This window comes from Schistocerca gregaria, chromosome 1 (assembly GCF_023897955.1).
Source record: "Schistocerca gregaria isolate iqSchGreg1 chromosome 1, iqSchGreg1.2, whole genome shotgun sequence".
Classification (NCBI taxonomy): Eukaryota; Metazoa; Arthropoda; class Insecta; order Orthoptera; family Acrididae; genus Schistocerca; species Schistocerca gregaria.
This window is the reverse complement of record NC_064920.1, coordinates 9,584,038-9,609,258: the sequence shown is the minus strand read 5'-3', so window position 1 is coordinate 9,609,258 and position 25,221 is coordinate 9,584,038. Positions and strand designations below refer to the sequence as shown.

General features: G+C 37.9%; 1 protein-coding gene across 1 annotated transcript in view; it reads left to right on the top strand.

The window, feature by feature from the left end:
• The window catches only part of LOC126322280 (differentially expressed in FDCP 6 homolog), a 107,958-nt gene extending 97,186 nt beyond the window's left edge, over nt 1-10,772 (top strand). Inside the window, exon 10 of the mRNA XM_049994281.1 lies at nt 3,769-10,772. Within this exon, the coding sequence (XP_049850238.1) occupies nt 3,769-3,912 (144 nt within the window). The 3' untranslated portion in view covers nt 3,913-10,772. The remainder of the gene's footprint in view (nt 1-3,768) is intronic.
• Nucleotides 10,773-25,221: the final 14,449 nt, after the last annotated feature.

The following is a 25,221-nucleotide window of genomic DNA, read 5'->3' as shown; positions in this document are numbered from 1 at the left end:
CAACATGAACAAGCTACGTGTTTGAGGCCTTGTTTGCAGGGTTATTTATTTTGTGTGTGTGTGTGTGTGTGTGTGTGTGTGTGTGTGTGTGTGTGTGTGTGTGTGTGAGAGAGAGAGAGAGTGAGTGAGTGAGTGAGTGAGTGAGTGAGTGAGTGAGTGAGAGAGAGAGAGAGAGAGGGGGGGGGGGGGGGAGATTTCATTGTTCAAAGGTAATCGGAATATTACAAAAAACCTATTTATTTGACTGAACGTTCTTTCTTTCAAGTTGAAAAAATATTTATTTTATCAAACCATAGCAAAAATTGAAATTTTTCTGCTTTCTCTTGGTCTCTGTACTCTTAATTTAAAAAGTAGAACATTGATCGATATTTGTGTATACTTCAAAATTCTAATTTAAATATTGAACTTAAAATTGTCAATTGGCTCCTCATTTGTGGTATATAATTTCAAACATCATTCAAAGCCATGTCAAATGTTTCTATAATCTGTTTTATTTCTTAGTTTTGCAGAACATTTGACCATTTTTTCACAATTTTTTAAATTCTTGTTTCAATCCATACTAGCACCTCTCAAGATATAAAATAGTTCAACACACTGTATAACAATACATTATCTTACATTAATTAGTGGATTCCATAGAGAGAATAATTGTTCTTAGATGATTTATAGGAATCACCTAAAAATCCAGACATAGTTCCTCAATGGCCATACCTACCATTTTGCTGGCAAATATTTCTATGGAATTTAAAATAATTGTAAGTTAGAATCAGTTCCAAGCAATCCATGTATGCTTCAATCTCTCGGATGGACTTATCTTTTTCTACTTACCAAGTTATCAGTCACTATGTGTAGAGTGAATTTCATTGAGATGTTTGTTTAGAGATTCACAATGTCTAAGGAGGTTAATTGGGATCCATCAGTCATGTTAGTGTATGAGGGTAGGTTGAAAAGTTCTTGGAACAGAATAGAAAAAAAGTACTTACATCACTAAAACTTGTTTTATTTTTCAATGTAGTCTACTTGTAGATTAATGCAGTTGCTCCAGTGATGTTCCAGTGCCTTGATCCCATCTCAAAAATTAGTTTCCTCCAGGCCTGCAAAATACTTGTGAACTCCTGCTATCAGTTCTTCATTTTAAGTGAATCTTCATCCAACAAGAAAAATTTCCAGTTTTGGGTAGAGATGAAAGTGTGATGGAGCCTTATACTTCAAGTATGCAACATCCAATGCTTAACTGCAAGATGATAACTGAAACTTCAAATTCGAAAATGACAGTTGATACATAAACTGACAGTGTGGCGAAGATAATTCACTGAACATTCTACACACCATCAATAACAAGTACTTCCATAAACAATTCCGCAGTACAACTCGTGGCTGCGTCGCTATCAGGACAGCTTGCGCTCAAGCGCTTCCTCGCGCTGCAGCAGCCACTGGCCACACGCCTCCTGAAATCCGGAGCCGCCCATGTGAACATCTTATGAAGCATTTGTAACCCTGTTCAGTTATTCCCCCGTCTTGCCATCCAGAATGTGTTTTAGGCTCCATCAGTGTGATATCATTTGTGATGTGATGTGTTTCCTGTTGTTAAGTTATTTCTACCAGAACTGACCTTTTGAGATTGTATATTGTCTTCTCTGTTAAGTAACACAGGGAGAAGGGAGCTTTATTTATAATTTGAAGTTTCTCACTTGTCTTCAGTTTTATAATGGGTATTAATTACCACAATGTGTTTCGATCTTTTAGGAAGCGTGCCTCCAGTGTGAAGTGTGGCAAGATGGAATAGTTTCAGTTGCCCTAATAGCACTCCTAATGTAAATAGCATTTTTTCCTCTTTCTTATTGGAATTACATCAAATGCCAGATTTACTTTGCAGGATCACTCTTTAAACAATAAGGCTTAAAAAATACATTTGATTGGTGGCCATGATATAAACATTCTGTATGAAAACATTGTAATGTATTCAGTATTTAAGAGTTAATAAAATAATTTTCACTCAAGAATTTATTGCTGCTAATAACTGTTTGTTATGGGATTGATATACCTCATTATAAAGCCGTATTTTTCTTCTTTATAAACACTTCCACATCTTCAGTAAATTTTGTTGTAAGAAACAAAAGCTGTTCAAATCATAGAATTTAAATCTTTTGAAAATCTGGCATTTCAGTTTTGTTTATCTAACTTTTCTCTATACTATTATTCACCTATAATGCCTTGCTGCTCACAGTCTGGGTCCAGCTTCCAGAGACTGTGGTAATATGTGTGAGTTGTGCTTGCGTAAGTGTGTATGTTTGTATACTTTTAGCAAATGTCTTGTTTTCCAAAAGCTAACTTTCTGACAGTTTTTCTGTTGTGCCTTTCTGCAACTCATGTTGTACACCTATGAAAAGGTATGAACAAAAATTTGAGTGTCAAAAATTCATCGTATATGTTTGTTATAAAATCATTGAAAACATTATCAGCGATCTTTAAAATTAAAAGTTGAAGATTAAAAACTGTCTTCAAAGTATATGTTTATTAGTTTCAGAAATATAGACGTGCCAAATCTGATCATTCTTTTTGATACACCCTGCACTGTTACTGCTAGTTAAGTCTTCACTTATAGAGCAATCTTGGTGAGCTTTTTTAGAAAATGTGGGAGAAATAAAAGCATTCAAATCCATACTCATAAAATGAGAACCCAGTTGTAAAGCCATTTGGAATGGAATTAAAATATCTCGACTGCCGAATATACATAACTATTGCTTGCAATTCCTGTCGGTTACATTATTATTTAAACTGCAAGTGGTCTGTACTTTTAACAGTGTGTCATTGAGCCCCCAGCTTCTGTATCTGCACTCATTTTATACTTTTGCTTTGGTGCTAAACCCTGGGATAGCTAGTTCAATTCCTGGAGGTGGAAGACTTTTTGTCACTGGCACATGGTCATTAAATGCAGGAGATATTACTGATCCTCAGACTTTGTGCCACCATCCTTCAAACACTACCACACTCCCGTGAAGTGAAGGAATGTGACACTGTTAATCTTGCAAACTTTGCAGGTGGTCAGTACTATTTGAGATGAGTAGGCTACATGCGAGAATTGGTTTCACCTTCTCCCTCCTTTCATCTTGGGACTGTCAGGTCACCAGTACTCGTAAATTATACTGAAAGACAGCTAACACAGTTTGGGAAGGAAAGGTGCCATTTTGTGCAGAGAAAGAAAAGCCTTTCCAATTAGAGTGGATAAACCTACCCATTTAGGTGTCCCATCTGATCTTGCAGTACTGTTTTACTTTACTTATCATTAAGCTCCAGTCAGGTTCAGTTTTGGTCAATTATTTATGTAAGATAGAGTGAAGAAGTGTGAAAATAAATGTAAGTTTACTCCAATTTCAAATATATGTATATAAATTTAAATATTGGATGTATGTCATGTTTATTCAAAATTCTTCCAGCCAATTTTACTGTCAAATTAACACAAGAAATCTTGTACAGCCCATAATGGCTGATAACTTGGTAGCTCCTAAAAAAGAAGTCTCCTAAAAGAGAATTTAATGACTGAACAAAAGAGATGGCTGTAATACAATTCTTGATATTTTTAAAGATTAAAGGCATGTGTTTGTAAGGTAATGGGGACATTAACGAAGCTTTGTTGCATAAAACAGGCAGACATTACAGGTGCTTACAAATAATTTCTTGAAGTAATGAAAAACTGTTTACCCTTTGTGGTTTGCTTTGCTTTGTACTTTGCTCAAATTTAATGTCAGTTTTTGTGCTGTTTTTCAGGTGATATCTCCACAAATTCGAGAGCCAGATAGAATAAGACGTGCCCTTTCATTTATGCCCTCGACTAAGGAAAGACCTACTCACATACAAGTTAGAGGGGCTAAGAGCTTCCGTTCTAAAGGCCAACAGAATGCAGAATCCTGACCCGGCTTGGATTAGCAATAATATGTTTACTTTTGTCAGCGGGTCACAAAGTTAAACCTAACGAGTAGAATATATTAGAGGATAAGAATGAGTATAATCTATGCCTCATACCTCCCATTCTTCAGCCATAGTCCAGTCTCCCCCCACACTACCTCTTCCCTCCTACCTCTCACCTCCCCTCCTCCCCCTAACCCCCACCTTCTCCAGACAGAAAGTTGGAAAGACAGCTCGCTGGAGTCGTATTTCAGTGCATGCTATGTTTCATTTGTGTTACGCACGATTTTAGGTGTGAAATTTTGGAGTTGTTGTAATGATTATATATAGTATGAGCAAATTTATCAACTCATTGTCTGTTACTTTCGTTGGCGAAGAATGGGATTGAGGGGTACATCATGTTACAGAGATTTTTGAAAGAACAAGCTTCTTTCAGCATTGGGATCATTATCTTATTAACTTCTCTCCAGTAGTAAGAGCAATGTGTTTCATATTGAATATGCCATGTTCTTTGTGCTGGCACGTGGAGTGGATTCAAATGTTGAATGAAAAGAAAATTGAGATGTCAGAAACAAATAGTTTGAGGGACCAGTTATCTCCGATGCATTTATAATGCTGCCCATTTAGGGCAAACCTAATATGATTTGTGTAATTGTGAACGTATAACATTGTTTGTAAACGAAACAAATATGAGAATTACTGACAATGTGGGATGAGTGAAACAGGTGATTAAAATGAACATGATAAATGTTGAATCTCAGTCTTAGGAAAAGATTAATAACTGTGGGAGCTATTACAGGCAAAATTTTAACAAACAATGGTCTGTTGAAATTTTTAATTATATATAGTATGTCATGAATGAATATCTTAATTGCAATGAATTCTGGTTTCGTCATCACTGTGCTACTCCAGACATGAAGAATTTTCACATTTAGTGAAAACTCTGTAACTTTATATATAATATCATTAAATAGAAAAAGATAATGGTCACATAGTACTAGATATTTTATATATCGGCACCACTGTTATGTAGTATGTTGGCAGTAGTTAATGTTGATAGCCCTAAAATGAGAAATTTGCCTGCATAAATTTGAAAATGGATTTTTTAAAAGTATCTATTGCCTCATAACTTACATTAACATTATTGATAATTACAATGATACTCTTATTTTGTTGTGAGAATTTGTTTATGGAAATCTAGAGAAATTTTTACTGTATGCCTGGAAACCTAAACCCTTTGTAGTGCATGTTATAAATTAGCAACATATGCTTCATTACAGTAAGTTTACTTTTTCCTTATTCATCCAGAATCTGAAATTACAGTTATTCAATTCTCTGAATGAGAAGTTTCTTGACAATGCTTTGTGCTTCCTTAAATATGCAGGAGGCCCTCAGTTGGCATGATCCAATGACCACTGATGCTACTGCAACTTTGGGAGCTGCATGCAGCAATAAATAGCCATTTTCAAAATAATTAATCCATGACAAACTTGATTTTTAACATCTCACTGATGTTCAAAATTAGCAATAGTTACAGCAAAGCCTTCCTAGGTGGAACACAGATCCACAGTTGGAAGCACTTTAATACAATTGATATCCACGCCCTAGTCATTGGTTACACTTTCTGTCTCATGAGACCTTGTCCACTATTGACTCAACTGAAAAGTCATTTTACAGCTTCTCTGAGGTCTGGGAGGATTCTGCCATCAATATATCCAAAATTCCCACAGTCCACTCATTTCAATCTCTGTTAAATGTACGTAGTGTAACAGTACAGTCTTTGATTTAAAGATAGAAGCTATTTGTCATACTGATATTTCTATTGTATTTCTATTTGATGAACCAGGAAACGGGGTTGTCATCACAATAAGAATTGGTTTTTGTAATCTGAAGATTCCTAGTAATGGGTGGAATGCTTCCCTAAGTAATAAGTGTGCTTTCAATGGAATATTTTCCTCGTGTTTCCAGTTGCTGATGTGAAGTTTTTATTGAATTTAATGTCCCATGATTTCAATTTGACATCAGCTACCTCACTGATAATAATCGCCAGGGAGTTGAATATCATATGCCTTGCCAGATTTGTTCATTTCTAATAATGTTCCAAATTGCCTCTGCTATGTTCTTGGAATTCTGTATTTTTTGTGCATAGTTCATGGTAATTTTATTGTCACAGTGAAGAATTTTGGTGTAATGTTTATAGTGCACCTTTGTCTTGGTTAGAATTTGTGTTCTGTACCAAATAAAGCTCTCTCTTCGTACTACTTGATAATTTGATTCCAGATGTTCTCTCAGGGTTCAATGTGTTTGTCCATGACCAGAACTGGATTACATTGTTGTTAAAATATTTTTAGGAAGCCATTAAATTATGTGCTGTATGTTCTTGATAAATTTCTTCCCATAGTTTGTCTAGTTAATACTCTCTGAGTAAGGATGACTGAGACAGTATTCATGACTCTGTGAAACTTTTATGTAGTCTCCTTGTAGATTAATGCACTTGGTCCAATGATGTTAAAGTGCCTTGATCCCACGTCGAAAATGAGTTTCCTCCAGGCCTGCAAAATATTTGTCAACTCCGGCTATCAATTCTTCATTTGAAGTGAATCTTCGTCCACCAAGCAAAATTTTCAGTTTTGGGAAGAGATGGAAGTCTCGTGGAGCCATATCAGGTGAATAAGGCAGGTGTGGCAACAATTCATACCCTAGTTCATGTAATTTTGGCACGTCCATTCTCATGCATTTTTGATCCAGCTTCAAGAGTCAGGCCACCTATCTTGCAGATAAGTTTTTTATCATCATCTAAGCTCTCCCTACCAAATTTAAATTCATTTGTCCTCTTGGCAATAGTTGAATACAAAGCAGCAGAGTCCTCCAGTGTGGGGAAGTGGCTGAGCGGTTCTAGGCGCTTCAGTTTGGAACCGCGTGACCGCTATGGTCACAGGTTCGAATCCTGCCTCGGGCATGGATGTGTGTGGTGTCCTTAGGTTAGTTAGGTTTAAGTAGTTCTAAGTTCTAGGGGACTGATGACCTCAGATGTTAAGTCCCATAGTGCTCAGAGCCATTTGAACCTCCAGTGTGTTCTGGAAATCGGCTTGAATGTCCTTTGCTTTCATACCTTTCTTTACGAAGTACGTAATCACTGCCTGAATCTCAATTTTTCTCCATCTTCACAAATCACTACATGGGAACATGGTGAGTAGCAACTTTCGTTTTCATAATATTGCAGGCTTTTATTTTCTTAGCAAAAACTGATTGATGATGGCTGGATTAATTCTGACATTTAGCCATCACAGTCAGACCAATTGTTTATTATGGGTCTCACATCTGATTTTTGAAATACAATAGGATTTTGAAATTAATTATTAATTGCTGTTGGGCTGTGTCCTTTCCTTGTTGAGAATGTTACTGTGGGGAAAAACCCAAAGTTGGTCATCAGTAACTCTAATTGCTCTTTATTAGAACTATTTTGAGATCACTATTGTAATTACCAGTTACAGCAACTTCCTAATTGTTTCTGTAGCATTTTAATAGTGGACACACTCTAATTGCCTGGTGATGTTTAATCATTTTTCTCCTTACGACATATACTCTGTCAGATTTGTTGTTGTTTTTTGGCCTAAGTCTGAAGACTGTTTTGGTGCTGCTCTCCATCCTGCTTTATCGTGTGCCTTTTTATCTCTGTATAATCACTGCAACCTACATCTATTTGAATCTTCTTACTGTATTGATCTCTTGGTCTCCCTCCTCAGTTTTACCCACCCACACTTCCTTCCATTACCAAATTGACGATTCCTTGCCGCTTCAAGATGTGTCCTAGTAACTGATTCCTTCTCTTAGTCATTTCTTTTTTTCCCCAATTCAATTCAGTTCCTCTTCATTAGTTACTTATACTATCCATCTCATCTTTGGCATATTTCTGTAGCGCCACATTTCAAAAGCTTCTTTTTTCTTCTTGTGTGGACTCCTGCCACATAGATTTGTATTAAATGTTAACAAATTCCCCTTTTTTACAAAAATGTTTTTTTGTTCGGTAGCTAACCTGCATTTTATAATTTTTCACTTTGGCCATAATCAGTTATTTTGCTGTATAAATAGCAAAACTTGTTTACTACCGTTAGTTTCTCATTTCCTAATCCAACTCCCTCAACATCAATTGATTTAATTTGACTAAATTTCATTTTGTTGGCATTCGTCTTACAATCTCTTATCGAGACTTATATCTGTTTCATTCCACAGCTCTTCAGAATACTTCGACATCTCTGATGAATTAGTGTTACTGAAAGTTTTCATTTCTTCTCCCCAAATGTAAATTCCCTGTCCAAATTTATTCTTGGTTTTCTTCCTGTACTTGCTCAGAGCACAGATAGAATATTAACCACAGTAGGCTACAACCCTGTCTCATTCCCTTGTCAAACACTGCGTCTCTTTCATGTCTCTTAAGTCTTATAACTGTAGTGGGTTTTGTACAAGTTATAAATAACCTGTCTCTTACTGTATTTTACCCTTGCTACCTTCAGAATGTTAAAGAATGTATTCCAGCCAATGTTGTCTAAGGCTTCCTGCAAATCTAAAAATACTGCAAACAGAGGTTTGTCTATCTTCAATATATTTTGTAAGAGAAGTTGTGAGGTGAGTATTGCCTCCTGTGTTGGTATGTTTCTCCATAATCCAACCCAATTCGTCCCTCAGGTTGGCTTCTACCAATTTTTCCACTCTTGTGTTTTGCAATCAAGGCTTATGTAATTGATGGTATGGTAGTATCCACACCTGTGCAATTTCTTTGAAATTGGAATTATTATATTCCTCTTGAATGCTGAGGGTATTTCACCTGTCTCATATATCTTGCTCACCAGGTGGAATAGTGTTGTCATGTCTGGCTGTCCTAAGGACCTCAGTAATTTTAAGGGAATGTCGTCTGCTCTGTGGGTTTCATTTCAACTTACATATTTCAGTGCTCTTTCAAATTCCTCTTGCAGTATTGTATCTTCCGTTCCTATAATATTGCCTTTGCGCTAATTTCCCTTTTATAGCACTTCTGCGTAGTCATTTCACCTTTCAGCTTTCCTTTCTTTTCTTAGTACGAGATTGCCGTCTCAGCTCTAGATATTCATACACTTGCTTCTAATTTCACCAAAGGTCTCTTCAATTTTCCTGTTAGTGGCATCTGTCTTTCCCCTAAGCATGGTTGTGCATACAGCCTTTCATGTTTCATCTAGATGTTCCTGATTAGGCAGTTTGCACTTTCTGTCATTCTAATTTTTTAAACATTTTTCTCTTCCGCCTGCTTATTTTCCTGCATTTTTATATTTTGTCATTTCATCATTCAGGTTAAGTATTTTTTGTGTTACCCATCAATTTTTCATGAGATTTCGTCTTTCTGCATATTTGATCCTCTACTGCCTTCAATATTTTCTCTCTGTGCTACCCATTTGCCTTCTTGTCCTTACCGCCGTTTCAGTCAGTCATTACCTAAGGTCATAGTGTCGGCAACCACTACTGCTTTCATCTTCCCTTCACCAGCTACGTGTGGCACTCTGAGCACTCACCTATCACCACAATGAAGAGCAGTGGTGAGAGTGCAGTTCCCTGCCTCAAGCCGGTGTCCTGTTCCGACTAATCTGGCCACACTCCTCCCACTTGCACACAGCTCGCTCTCTTGCCATACCTTTCTCTCATCCTTGGTATAGTCTATTTGTTCTCCAGGGACTTTGTTTCTACACATCTTTATGTAACAAAATGGCACATACATTGTTGTGTATTACAGCCTGTAATTTAAATGAAAATTGTGTATTCGTAACCTCGTGCTGGAAAACTCAATAGTCTTCTTATGGAGTTTGTGCATTTATATTTACTGATAACTGAGATTATTGTTTAGTATAACTATTCACAGGATTTAAGAGTGGAGAATGAAATAATTCCAAAAATTAGAGAGTGTATCTGTTACACTTCCATGTGTGTCTGTCAGCAGTACCATACATTTACCATTTGTGAAGGTAAATTACTGACTAGCAGTTCTGTCTCATAATTTGTTTGTTTTCTTGATTGAATTTTCCTGTAATAAGTATTATCAGTTTGGTTCTTTCAGGTACCTTTTGTTTTCAGGGTGTATTAGTAGTATTGTTTCACAGTATGATAATGACATTATGTAACTTTCAAGATAAGTTTGTCATGTAGAAATAATATAAATGAACATTCAGAGTTCCCAGGATCTCAAATCAGGAGGAAGCAATACTCAGGATGTCTTTTAGTTAGTCTGGTTTAACTGTCGGAATCTCTCCATTGTACTGATTCTAATTGGTCTCTCTACTCATGTGTATTGGGTATATTACCTGCTGCAGCAGTGTTGTTTTACCATTAACAGGACATATTGTGAGGAACAGACATCATGTATTATATATACAGGCAGTGTAGCTGACGCAAAGCACAACTATAATTCCCGTCATCAACATTTTGGGACATTTTTCTATTGTGAAGTAAAATGAATTAACACTATTCATAATCTGGATCTCTTTGTACAAAGCTGTGTTGATACACTTCTTTCTTTTGTGTTCAGCTATCCTGTCATATATGGCATATATGTAATTGCTCATTTTACTTACTTACATGGTTTGTGGTTTATATTTTACAGAGATGTTCTCCTGTATACTACCATCTAACTGAAATCTTGCAATTCCTATCATCAAAATGCAAATAGTTGCATTGCTACTTGTTATGCCTTCCTAAGTTAAAAAATTTACTTTAACATAATGGTAAAAAATATTTTTATATAATAAACCGTTGTATATGATATATTGTTTTGTAACTATTTTTATATTGTTCTATTTTACACAAGGTGTGAAAAATAAACATTTTATTTTTTCTTGTTTTAATTTCATTACACTTTGAATGTGTCCTTTGTTTGTATTCCCTCCAGGCATGCAAAATTCTGCGTGCATATCTTTTTGTAGATATGTCTGGAAGTGAAACGTGGACAATAAATAGTTTGGACTAGAAGAGAATAGAAGCTTTTGAAATGTGGTGCTACAGAAGAATGTTGAAAACTGGGTGGGTAGATCACGTAACTAATGAGGAGGTATTGAATAGGATTGGGGAGAACAGAAGTTTGTGGCACAACTTGACTAGAAGAAGGGATCGGTTGGTAGGAAATGTCCTGAGGCATCAAGGGATCACAAATTTAGCATTGGAGAGCAGCGTGGAGGGTAAAAATCGTAGAGGGAGACCAAGAGATGAGTACACTAAGCAGATTCAGAAGGATGTAGGTTGCAGTAGGTACTGGGAGATCGTGCACAGGATAGATTAGCATGGAGAGCTGCATCAAACCAGTCTCATGACTGAAGACCACAACAACAACAACTTTTTGTAAAGAAATGGTTCATCTTGTGGTCGAGTTCACTGTCAATATTGAGCTTTTTTCATTACTTCTTTCAGATTCTTTATTTGCCGTTGACCACATGCAGAGAAATAGGCATTACAGTTATGTCAAGATACATAAGAAGTTACTACATTAGTGAGTGTTTACATTGCAAGTATAAATTATTTATGCTACATTAATCAGTATACAGTATTAGAATCAAAGACTTACATATCAATTTCTATGTTACAAGTATCCATGAATTCTGTGAGACTGTAGTATGGATTGTCTATTAACCATTTGTGCAGTTTACTTTTAAAATTATTGGAAGGTTTATTGAGTGCAGTATGTGGTAATTTGTTAAATAATTTCAAACAGTTCGCTTTGTGAGAGTTGCCTGTTTTTGTCAGCCTATGTCCAGGAATGTCAATACTCTCCTTGTTTCCGGTGTCATGTAAGTGTACATTCTTTCTGGTGTTAAATTTCGTTCTGTTCTTTTTAGCATATACCAGTGATGCATAAATCTAAATATTTATCACTGTCATTACTTCCATTTTGATGAAGAAGGGACAGCAATGTTCCTTTGGACCAACCTTGCACATTATTTGTAGCACCTTTTTCTGCATCAGTAGTACATCACTGACAGGACATGACTGGCCCCATAGTAACAGCCCATAAGATATGAGACTGAAAAAGTCCAAAGTAAGCTGTTCTGAGATATTTGTTACTCACTAGATCAGACAGTTTCCAGATGAGATAGAACACCGTCGATAACTTTTTGCAGACCTGGTTGATATGGGGTTGCCACTTAAGTTTGGAATCAATGTGTATTCCAAGCAGTTTAACAGATTTTGGTTCTATCTCATTAGCCAGTCCCAACTGCAGATGCTGAGTTTTCTCTGGATTACATAGAAGTTTGTTAGCCGAGAACCAGTTTAGTGTTAAGGTGAGAATGTCCTGTGATTTGTGGTGTAGCTTTGATAAATCTCGATCTGTGCTGATTAAGGTTGTATCGTCTGCATATCAGATAACTGTCTCAGGCCCAACAAAAGATGGCAAATCATTAATTGCAACAATGAAGAAGAAAGGACCAAGGACAGAGCCCTGAGGTACACCAGATGTGACATTATTCATAGAAGTGTGTCTGTTATGAATTGACACAAATTGTCTCCTGTTATGTAGATAAGAATTGATTATTTCCAACTCTGTATTATTTATACCATAATACTTTAGTTTGGATAGTAAAATGTCAAAGGGGATACAATCAAATGCCTTACTCAGATCACAAAGTTCAAGTGAGACGGTTTGTTTATTTTCAAATGCTGTTAATGTCAGATTAACTATTTCAATGACTGCAAGGTGGTATTTTTCCCTTGTCAAAAACCGTGCTGTCTATTACAGAGAAGGTCATACTTTCCATAATAGTTGCTTAGCTGTTTGTGGAAAAGTGCTTCAAATATTTTTGAAAAGATTGGTACAATAGACACTTGTCTGTAGTTTTCAGGAAGGTCTTTTTCCCCCTTTTTGTATATAGTTATAACTTTGGAAATTTTGAGCTGATGAGGGAAAACTCAAACTTCTAGGCATTTATTCACAATAAAAGCAAGTGGATTGCAAATGAAGTGTATTGTCCTTTTTATTGTTTAGTTAGATAGCCAGGAGTAGTCTATCCTTTACGAGTTTGAAAATTTTCTAACTATATTTATTATATCTGTGGGTGTGACAGGGTGCCAGTGAAATTGATGCCCGTTAGGTAGCTGATCAGCATGTATATCAATGGCTAGTATGTCTGACTGTTTAATTTTTGATTTTAATTCATTTACTGTAGTTGTAAAATAATTATTGAGCTCTTCTGCCTCAAGTAGAACATCTTGTGTTTGGGTAGAGGTATGTTCTTGTTTTATAATATCCCAAGCAGCCTTGCATTTGTTTGGGACTCCTCCTATGTAATTTTCACGGGCAGCTTGTTTGGCAAGTTTAAGGTTGTCTTTGTAATGTTTTTTACATTTGAGGTAGTCTTTATAATAAGTACAATTTGTTCTGTCCCACATCTGCCACTGTTTTTGTGTGTTTTGTAAAGTGAAAGCATCTTTACCCGGATACTAGCAAGGTCATCAGTGTACCTTTTAAGCTTTTTACCATTTCTATTTGGTTTAGTCCTTTCTTTTTTCATTGTTGAACAAGAGTAGCATAAGTCAGTATATGTCGTAAGGAAATTGTAAAATAGAGTTTCAACAGTTGATTGATCTGTGTCATATTCATAAACAAAGTCCAGTTTACCTTTTTGAGGTAGTCTGTGAATATCTTAAGATATTCCTCTTTCTGACCACTAACCCATGTCATGCTTGGCTTCTTATTTGCAACCTTATAATTCTTATGTGACTGTATACTGGTATGTTAGGAGAAGAGGATCGTGATCTGCTAAACATTCATCTGCAGTGCTTACACTATGTAGGTCTCTTGAAAAATTTAGTATTATAATGTCCAAACAGGCATTTCCACGTGCCGGGCTATTGTTAGTATAATATAGATTTAGTGATCTGAGTAGTTTTAAGAATGTTTTGTGCTGAGTTGTTCTGTGTCTAGCAAGTCAATGTTGAAATCACCACATATTGCTACATTTGTTGAGTTTTAAGATTTTTCTCATCATCTGTTCAATATTCTCAAAAAATAAGTTAACATCACCGTTTGGAGATCTATACAAGCTAACAATTACAATATTTTGGTCTATTAGTCTTATACAAGTAAATTCACTATTTCATTCTGAGGAGTATAGACTTATATCTATTTTAGAGAATTGTATACACTGTCTCATAAATATTGTGGCCCCTCCATTTTTTCTCTCGTTTCTACACATTATATCTGCCACAATGTACTCATTAGGAATGAAAAAATCTACTTGATATTCTGTAAGCCAATGTTCTGAGACACACAGTACATCACATTTTTTTTTATTTTCTTATTTTATAAAGATGTTCCAACTCTAAAAGCTAGTTCATAATGCTGCAAATGTTGATTTCCAGGATGGTAAGTGGGCCTACTTTACATCTATTTTGCTCCCTCTCTGGGCCATTAAGATCTTGTTCGTTACTTTTGTGTGTTTTAATTTCCTCTTCAGGAAACTTGTCATTATTTTCGGACCAGATCCTGTAAAATCGGTGTACTGACTTGGCAGAAAATCCTAAGAAATTTTGGTCTTTTGTCAAAGCAAAACAAAATGTCCAGACACTCTGTGACCAAAATGGTACTGAAACAGAGGATGACAGACTAAATGTCTTTTTCCAAAGCTGTTTCACAGAGGAAGACTGCATTGAAGTTCCTTCTCTAGATTGTCGCACAGATGACAAAATGGTATATATCGAAATACACAACAGAGGGATAGAGAAACAATTAAAGGCCGCAGGACCTGATGGAATACCAACTCGATTTTACACAAGAGTACACAAAGGAACTTGCCCCCCTCCTTGCAGCGGTGTACCATAGGTCTCTAGAAGAGTGTAGCATTCCAAAGGATTGAAAAAGGGCACAGGTCATCCTCATTTTCAAGAAGGGACATCGAACAGATGTGCAGAACTATAGACCTATATATCTAATGTCTTTCAGTTGTAGAATTTTGGAACACATATTATGTTACAGTATAATGACTTTTCTGGAGACTAGAAATCTACTCTGTAGGAATCAGCATGGGTTTCGAAAGAGATGATCGTGTGAAACCGAGCTCGCACTATTTGCCCACGAGACTCAGAGGGCCATAGAAACGGGTTCCCAGGTAGATGCCGTGCTTCTTGACTTCCACAAGGTGTTCGATACATTTCCCCACAGTCGTTTAATGAACAAAGTAAGAGCACATAAACTATCAGACCAATTGTGTGATTGGATTGAAGAGTTCCTGGATAACCGAACGCAGCATGTCATTCTCAATGGAGAGAAGTCTTCCGAAGTAAGAGTGATTTCAGGTGTGCCGCAAGGGAGTGTCACAGGACCGTTGCTATTCACAATATACATAAATGACATGGTGGATGACATCTGAAGTTCACTGAGACTTTTTGCAGATGATGCTGTGGTGTATTGAGAGGTTGAAACAATGGAAAATTGAACTGAAATGCAGAAGGATCTGCAGCGAATTGACGCATGGTGCACGGAATGGCAATTGAATCTCAATGTAGACAAGTGTAATGTGTTGCGAATACATAGAAAGAAAGATTCCTTATCATTTAGCTACAATATAGCAGGTCAGAAACTGGAAGCAGTTAATTCCATAAATTATCTGGGAGCATGCATTGGGAGTGATTTAAAATGGAATGATCATATAAAGTCGATCGTCGGTAAAGCAGATGCCACACTGAGATTCCTAAGGAAATGCAATCCGAAAACAAAGGAAGTAGGTTATAGTACACATGTTCGCTCACTGCTTGAGTATTGCTCACCAGTGTGGGATCCGTACCAGATATGGTTGATAGAAGAGAGAGAGAGAGAGAGAGAGAGAGAGAGAGAGAGAGAGAAAGATCCTACGGTGAGCTGTGCGCTTCGTTACGGGATCATTTAGTAATCGCGAAAGCATTTCGGAGTTGACATAAACTCCAGTGGAAGACTCTGCAGGAGAGACACTCAGTAGCTCGGTGTGTGTTTTTGTTGAAGTTTTGAGAACATACGTTCACCGAGGAGTCAAGCAGTATATTGCTCCCTCTTATGTATATCTCGTGAAGAGACCACGAGGATAAAATCAGAGTGATTAGAGCCCACACAGAGGCATACCGACAATCCTTCTTTCCACGAACAATACGAGACTGGAATAGAAGGGAGAATTGATAGAGGTACTGAAGGTACCCTCTGCCACACACCAATAGGTGGCTTGCGGAGTATGAATGTAGATGTAGATTTGGTCTGTTTTAGCACTCTCTCTGTGAAGGAGTGCCCAGTGCAATTATAGGTTTAATAATGACGTTTTATCGCAAAATATTTCTTCTGTAGCCTGGTTTATATTTGTGATAAGTTCCCTTTTGCCATGATGATCCGGGTGTATACCTCCGGATACTAAGGAGTTCCTAGAAAACAGTTGTTGGAACACTGAATATATGTAATCTAACTGAAAAGTTAACTCCAGAAAACACGTATCGTTATTAAGTGTGGAGTGGCGAAGCAAGCAATCAGGTATGCTACAATTACAGCTACTTTGTAAATTCATATTACAAAGTGCAGCCACAACCGCCAGACACGCAGGTGCGGCAGGCAGGCAGGCAGGTGCAGAACCTCGACACGCCAGGCTGCCTGCTAGCAGCGCACAGCCTCCCATCTGCACTCCCCGATCGCTCCACTGCCCACCGCTGCAACCTGTCAGTCGCAGAATAATTTTATTTGGGCTGTAGTAGCTAAATAAATTTAGTGTGTGTAAGTTGAACCAAAGACAGTGTTTTGTTGGCAGAACCCGTAGAAGGTGCAGTAAATCTACTAAGGAGACTTTTCTGCAGTATTACAGCACAGTATGGGATCCTTACCAGATAGGACTGACATTGTTTATCGAAAAAATTTAAGAAGCGGCAGCTCGTTTTATACTGTTGCGAAATAGTGTCACAGATACTAAAATTCAGTTTGTGCGACAATTGTGAAAACAGACATTTTTCATTGGTGGCGAAATCTTTTCACAAAACTTCAATCAAAAATTTCTCCTCCTAATATCAAGTTCGTTTCTTGACTCCCATTGAGACGGGAAGTGACAGTCAGATTAAAATTAGGTAAGTCACAGCTCACATGGTAAGATTGAGGTGCACTAGAGTCCTGTAGCTGTTCCAGAAAATAACGTAGAGTGAAGGTAACCACCTATAATGGATTTCAAAACCTCAAAAATCAATTTCCTTTATGTATAGACAAGGTAATGACAATGTGTAATGGGCGAAACCACTGAAGCCAAAGGTTATCATATATATCAGAGGGTCAAAAAAAAATGTAGACTTTGATAGACAATATTAATGGAACAAAATGATATAGCAGAGCATGATATACAATTCTTTCATGGGGGGGAAAGTTATTTTGTGTGTTCAAAGTGACCCTCATTAGTAGCCAAACATCATCATTGCTGCTGAACAGTTGACCAAACTACAGCTGTCAGTGTTGCCGATGTGATAGTCGCACCAGACACCTGGATGGTTTCGTGTAGGTTGTTCAATGTTCTGTTGATAAACTTCATTTTTCAATATTTCCCATACGCAGAAGTCAAGAGGTGTAAGGTCTGTAGGCCACAGTGAGTCCTCGAAGCACTTCTTCGACCTATCCATTGCCGTGGTAGATTTCCATCCGAGTAGGCTCTGACATCTCTGTCATAGTGAGGCGGAGTACCATCTTGATGTAGGTAAAATTTGTCGTTTCCCCACACCTCCCAGATGACAGGTAAAATCAGATTAATGGTCAACATAATAGTAACATGAATGCATGAAGCTGTTGATGTTAGTTGATCTTAATACAGCTCTCTTGGTACCTCTAATTTCCAGGATTCCTTGCATATGCATTTCCTCTTCAAATCCTGATTGTTCAGAGTTGAAAATAATTCCGTACCAAACGACTGGATAAGAAATTGTATACAAATTTTCGGGCCAATTCTGCAGTTTGGTGTGCATCGTCAAGTTGACACATTGTTTGAAACTTCTTTATCTTAAGTCTTCCAATTCTGTAGCACTGTTTGAAGTTATACAACATCCACTGCTTCCCTTCAAAGCACTGTAATCTATGTTGTGTGCAATTTGATGTCCATGATATAGTAGGTCACTATCATGCGCATCCTGTAAATTGTATCAAGCATAATTGAAACACACAAACATCAGTTTCTGTAACAAGATCACCTTGTTCTCCTTTGAATATCCATAGTTTTTCATATGCTCAGTCATACTGCTGCAGACTTCTTCAAAATAAATTCATAGTTGGTTTTTTTTTTACTATGCTGTGGATGTTCTTCCATGTACATAATTTGTTTGGTACCCACCACTTGGATCATTTTCCTTTCCTTTGGTTCACTGGAGACGTGATTTGTGGCTTCCTGTCCAACAAGGATGATGAATTACATGCCTTGACACCTGTTTTAGTATGTTTCCATTGTTAAACGTGTATCGTCATAATTGTACTCTTCATGTACATTGTCCACACAATCGAGTATATACGAAACTACACATTTCACTGTCTTGTCATGCAGAAACACTAATATTTCATCTGCCACTTTTTCACTCTGGGAAAATCCTTGGGTTCCTTTTGGACAAAATGTCAACTTTGGGAACTGTTGTTGTAGATATAATGCAACATTTGCTTTGTCATTGCCATTGCTCTGCTTTGTATCAACACCACTTGCACTGTGGCACTGTTGTGAGTTCCTCTTCGACAAAGCAGTATGACTGCACTTCATAGCCTCACATTTTGCTCACCATTGTATACCTCCAGTCCTGCCTCCTGTTCCCATTAGCAGCCAATATTTTGGTTGTATGGTAGACAATATGTGCGGTGTAGATTGCTGTAAAATCATTGGCCTTTTGCAACCTCGTACTAAAGGGATTCCTTGTTGGTTCTTTTTGATACTGTTTATACACTTGAGCAATACCCTGGAACGTGTCGCATGAGTGAGACTAATTGTATTTCCATAGTATTCTGTCAATAAACCAAGGTCTACCACCAGCTTTACTATGACCAAGCCTATGTGATCATTCCATTGAATATTCCTACAAATTGCTAAATCCAGATATTTGCACGAGTTGACAGATTCAATTTGTGACTCATTGAAATAGTAGTTGTAAAATACTGGACATTTTTGATTTTGTGAAGTGCAGAATTTTACATTAATGAAGATCTCGAGTCATTTGACTGTCTTTGTAACCCTTTCAAGACCTGACTCAATATAGGTCCACCTTTTTTTCAGATAGTATTGCATTATATGAGTAGATAACTGCATCATCTGCTCAATGGCTAAGGTTACTATTAATATAAAACGTGAGTAGCTAAAGTAGTTACTGTAGTAGTCCTGTAAAAAACACTTAATATTTTCTAAAAATCTGTTTATATAAAGCAGAGGTGTACTGTGTGTTAATTTAAAGAATGAAAGTAACATTATGTTTCAACCTTTTACTAAGCACATAAGCAAAACTGGGATTCAGAATTGGGGACTTTGGCACTAACCAGGAATGACTGTAATATTAATTTTATAAGTGACTGTAAAAGAAAAAGATCTCTTAAACTCATATACGTAGAGGGCCTATACAAGGGCGATGTACTTGAGGACAATATTATGGAAATGGAAGAGGATGTAGATGAAGATGAAATGGGAGATATGGTATAGCGTGAAGAGTTTGACAGAGCACTGAAAGACCTGAGTCGAAACAAGGGCCCCAGAGTAGACAACATTCCATTAGAACTACTGACAACCTTGGGAGAGCCAGTCCTGACAAAACTCTACCATCTGGTGAGCAAGATGTATGAGACAGGCGAAATACCCTCAAACTTCAAGAAGAATATAATAAGCCCAATCCCAAAGAAAGCAGGTGTTGACAGATGTAAAAATTACCGAACTATCAGTTTAATAAGCCACAGCTGCAAAATACTAACGCGAATTCTTTACAGACGAATGGAAAAACTGATAGAAGCCGACCTCGGGGAAGATCAGTTTGGATTCCGTAGAAATGTTGGAACACGTGAGGCAATACGGACCCTACGACTTATCTTAGAAGAAAGATAATGGAAAGGCAAACCTATGTTTCTAGCATTTGTAGACTTAGAGAAAGCTTTTGACAATGTTGATTGGAATACTCTCTTTGAAGTTCTGAAGGTGGCAGGGGTAAAATACAGGGAGCGAAAGGCTATTTACAATTTGTACAGAAACCAAATGGCAGGTATAAGAGTCAAGAGGCATCAAAGGGAAGCAGTGGTTGGGAAGGGAGTGAGACAAGGTTGTAGCCTCTCCCCGATGTTATTCAATCTGTATATTGAGCAAGCAATAAACGAAACAAAAGAAAAATTCGGAGTAGGTAGTAAAATCCATGGTGAAGAAATAAAAACTTGGAGGTTTGCCGATGACATTGTAATTCTGTCAGAGACAGCAAAGGACTTGAAAGAGCAGTTGAACGGAATGGAAAGTGTCTTGAAAGGAGGCTATAAGATGAACATCAACAAAAGCAAAACGAAGATAATGGAATGTAGTCAAATTACGGCCGTCGCGGTGGTCTCGCGGTTCTAGGCGCGCAGTTGGGAACTGTGCGACTGCTACTGTAGCATGTTCGAATCCTGCCTTGGGCATGGATGTGTGTGATGTCCTTAGGTTAGTTAGGTTTAAGTAGTTCTAAGTTCTAGGGGACTGGTGACCACAGCAGTTGAGCCCCATAGTGCTCAGAGACATCTGAACCATCAAATTACGTCGGGTGATGCTCCTGGAATTAGATTAGGAAATGAGACACTTAAAAGTAGTAAAAGAGTTTTGCTATTTGGGGAGCAAAATAACTGATTATGGTCGAAGTAGAGAGGATATAAAATGTAGACTGGCAATGGCAAGGAAAGCATTTCTGAAGAAGAGAAATTTGTTAACATCGAGTATTAATTTAAGTGTCAGGAAGTCGTTTCTGAAAGTATTTGTATGGAGTGTAGCCATGTATGGAAGTGAAACGTCGATGATAAATAGTTTGGACAAAAAGAGAATAGAAGCTTTCGAAATGTGGCGCTACAGAAGAATGCTGAAGATTAGATGGGTTGATCACATAACTAATGAAGAGGTATTGCGTAGAATTAGGGAGAAGAGGAGCTTGTGGCACAACTTGACTAGGAGAAGGGATCGGTTGGTAGAACATGTTCTGAGACATCGAGGAATCACCAATTTAGTATTGGAGGGCAGTGTGGAGGGTAAAAATCATAGAAGGAAACCAAGAGATGAATACACTAAGATTCAGAAGGATGTAGGTTGCAGTAGGTACTGGGAGGTGAAGAAGCTTGCACAGGATAGAGTAGCATGGAGAGCTGCATCAAACCAGTCTCAGGACTGAAGACCACAACAACAACAACAACGACAACACCAGCAGCAGCAGCAGCAACAAACTCATATCATCTGATGCAGACTGTATTCTGTCCATCCAGTGTGCAGAAGAAAATAAGCACGACTGTAGACAATTATTGCTCATTCTTTACTACTAGAGGGTTACTCATTTAGTGAAAGGGTAAATGGCCTTTCAAACCACCACGTACATGTCGCTCCCACCACACACACACACACACACACACACACACACACACACACACACACACACACATATTAAATATAATTACAAATTATTTAGGAATGTTATTCCAGTGGCAACAGATTTTTTTTAAAATCATTATAAGAACAAGAGCAGCAAGTACTCACTGACCACAGTGTTATTGCACTTGGACTCCCGTGCCCGTTGTCGGAAACACATGATAACGATGCAGTAAACAGGTTCATCTGTGTATATACTATCATGTGGTTGGGCACGTCCTCATGAAATGTTGTGATAAAAACCTGGTGGTAACTTGAACGAAGTTCCCTCACTTCATAGCGTACACAAATGTCATTTTTTCTCATCACATTTCTCATGTTCTTTGAATGTTGCATTCCATAAAATTATTTAAAATAGGGTACTAGAACTAACAGGCAACCTGTGTGGCTAACTAATGTGATAAGGATATCATGTAGAACGAAGTAAGAATCATCTCAAAACACTAGATGTAGTCTCAACTTAGCTGCAGTAGACCATTATAAACAGTACTGCAAGGTGATTAAAAATATAATTAGGAAGACAAGAACAATATGGAATGCAAACAGGCTGACTAATTCGCAGGATAAAATGAAAACAATGTTATGGTCAGTCCTGAAGTAAGTGCATGCCCAACAGCACAAGATTGAGGATATAAAGTCTGTGTGTAGAAAATTATTTCTTGTTCCTGAGAAGTCATACATGAAGTGTTCAAAAAACTATTGAATACTTTGACAGATAGTAGCATTCATTGAGATGAAAAAATAAGTCTTCTAAACACGGGTCCCGAAACGCATACTTTCTCTGATACACATGTTTACAGGAGGTGTTCAATTGGTGTGGCAAAAATCAGTTAGAGTGTCCCTGTAACCAAACGTCTAGGTAAATGAGGTTGGGGAATGAGCAGGCAGTCCTGAAACGTCTGCATCAGATGTTCGTGCATATTGTAACGAAAGTATGCTGGTGTGCCAGCTTGCATGAGCCACATTTGTATTCATTGCTGCAATGACACAGCCTCCAGCAAGGTAGGCAAATACATTAATGAGGAAGTTCAAATAATGTACCCCAGTTAACCTTTGTGGTAACATGTATGGCACTATTAATCTGTCGCCTAGTATGTCTGCCCATACATTGATTGAGAATCGGTGTTGATGCCCTCTTTCCTGAATTAGTTGGGGATTTACATCTGCCCATACATTCTGGTTATTGATATTCACACCACCATCTCTCACGAACCCTGCCTTATCAGAAAATAAAATGTTGGATGTGAACAGTGGCTCTGCTGCACACTTATGCAACAGCCATTGACAGAATTGCCATCTTGCCATGATGATCCTGAGGCCTTAGGGCCTGAATGTGCTGTAAATGACATGTTACAGCAATTGTCCAAGAAGTATCCCACAGATAAGAGTGTGAGACACTGGTGCTGCTAATTATTGCACATAGGCCCCAGGGTTTTTTTCCACTGAACGTAGCACACACTCCTCAATGTCAGGCATGCAGACTGTGTGGGGGGGCTTCCACTGGCAGTCTTTTGAGGTGCAAGGATACCTGTGTCCCTCAGGTGCTAGTTAAGTTATCCGAACAGCACACTTGTGTTGTGAATATTTCTCAGTGTAGAGGGCATGGGCTTGCAGGCTATGTCCATTTGCTAAACCACAGTGGAATATCGTATGTGTCATTTCCCTTGTCAAGTAGGAGGCTTCCATTGCCAAAAAGTGGTGAAAGAGAGAAAATTTAGATGTACTACACTACTGTATGTACAGCCAGCTCAATAACAGTAAACACGAATGTGAATCCACATTTGGAAGAACGTAAAACACCACAATACATACCGAAGGTTAGAGTACTGTACAGTAAGACATGCAAACACAACAAAAGCTAACATAGCCTACAACATGACTCGAACCACACAACTAACAGCAGACCAGCTAATGGTTGGTAGAATAGTAAGGTATCATAATACACTGCAGACACATTTAATGAAGTGCCAATGCAACGACTGTGCCAATATCTGCAACCTTGTGTCAAGAAGCTCTTCCTTTAAACACACGTTTATGTTGGAAAGTATGTGTTTCGAGACCCGTGTTTACTGGATTTGTTTTACTTGTTTGGATGAGTGCTACCACCTCTCAAAGCATTATACACATTTTTTTGAACACCCTCTATATGTACATTACTTAACAATAATATTCTGAATATAACATGTAAATTAAATAAAAACTTTGTTTTTACAAGTGATCCTCGGAGGGGAAAATAATTAGTCACTGAAGACTAAGGACTCTCCAGGATATGACGGGGGTATCTAGAAGGATTCTAAAGCACTGTGCTGTGTATGCTAGCCCTGTACTTAGCCATATTTGTAATTTTTCTTTTAAGAATGGTCAGTCTCAGAGAGCTGAAACTTTCAGCTCTCTCTCTCTCTCTCTCTCTCTCTCTCTCTCTCTCTCTCTCTCTCTCTCTCTCTCTCTCTCTCTGTGTGTGTGTGTGTGTGTGTGTGTGTGTGTGTGTGTGTGTACTGCTGACAAAGGCCTTAATGGCTGAATGCTATGATTGTGTGAATCTTTTTATTGTGCCCATCGTAGCTCAGCATCTCCACTATAGGGTGAGTAGCAACTTTCCTTCTCTCGTATTGTTACATAACTGTAAGCCCTTCTCAGTTGTGTTAAGATCTTTATGAGCCAATTTTTGTCATTGCGAGACCACCTAGGGCATATTTGTATAGGCATGAAGTGCCCATTATACAGAGACAGAGCATCATAAACTTTTATTCGTGAAAAAAATGCTGACTAAAAACATAATGTGGATGGATAGATAAGAAATCTATTCACAAAGTGATGGCTGGAGAACACACACACACACAAGTTCAACTTTTATAAGCTTTCAGAGCCAGTGGCTCCTTCTTCTGGCAGAAGAGTTGAAGGGGAAGGAAGAGGGGTGAAGGGAAAGGACTGGAGATGTTTAAGAAAAGGGATACAGTTTTAAAAAAGTCGTCCAGAACCCCTGGTCAGGGGAGACTTACTAGACAAGATGAGAACGAAACACTGGTTCTTTGGGACTGCACCAGATGAGGTTGGAAAACCTAAGAGCTTAACGCTGGAAGAAAGGGTAGTATGCAAGACAGAGATTACTACTTAAACATTGTAGATGAGTTAATAAGAGTGAAAAACTAGGTGCATTTTATGTTACAGAGGTGGGAGGGTGGATGGCGAAAAATAGACAGATCATGAAATAACAGATGTAGAAAACTAAAATGGAGTAAAGAAAGGAGAGTTACTGTGAAGAAATACTGAGATGGAAGGAATTAATGTAAATTAATGCTAGGTCGGTGGCAAGAACCGAGGAAATGTTGTAGTGCTAGTTCTCACCTGCAGAGTTCCGAGAAACTGGTATGTGGGGGAAGAATCCAGATGATGCGTGTGGTGAAACAGGCACTGAGGTCATGACTGTCATGTTGTAGAGCAAGCACTGCAACAGGATATTGTGTGTTGCTGGTATACACCTCTGCCTATGACCATTCATCCTGACAGACAACTGGATGGTAAACATGCGGATGTAAAAGGCTGAACAATGTTTGCATAATAGCTGGTATATAACATGTGTCATTTCAAAGGTGACTCTCCATTTGATAGTATTTGTTTTGCCAGTTACAAGGGTTGGAATAGGTGATGGTAGGAGCGTGCACAGGGCAAGCATTGCAGTAGGGATGGTCACAAGTGTAGTAACCATAGGGTGCCC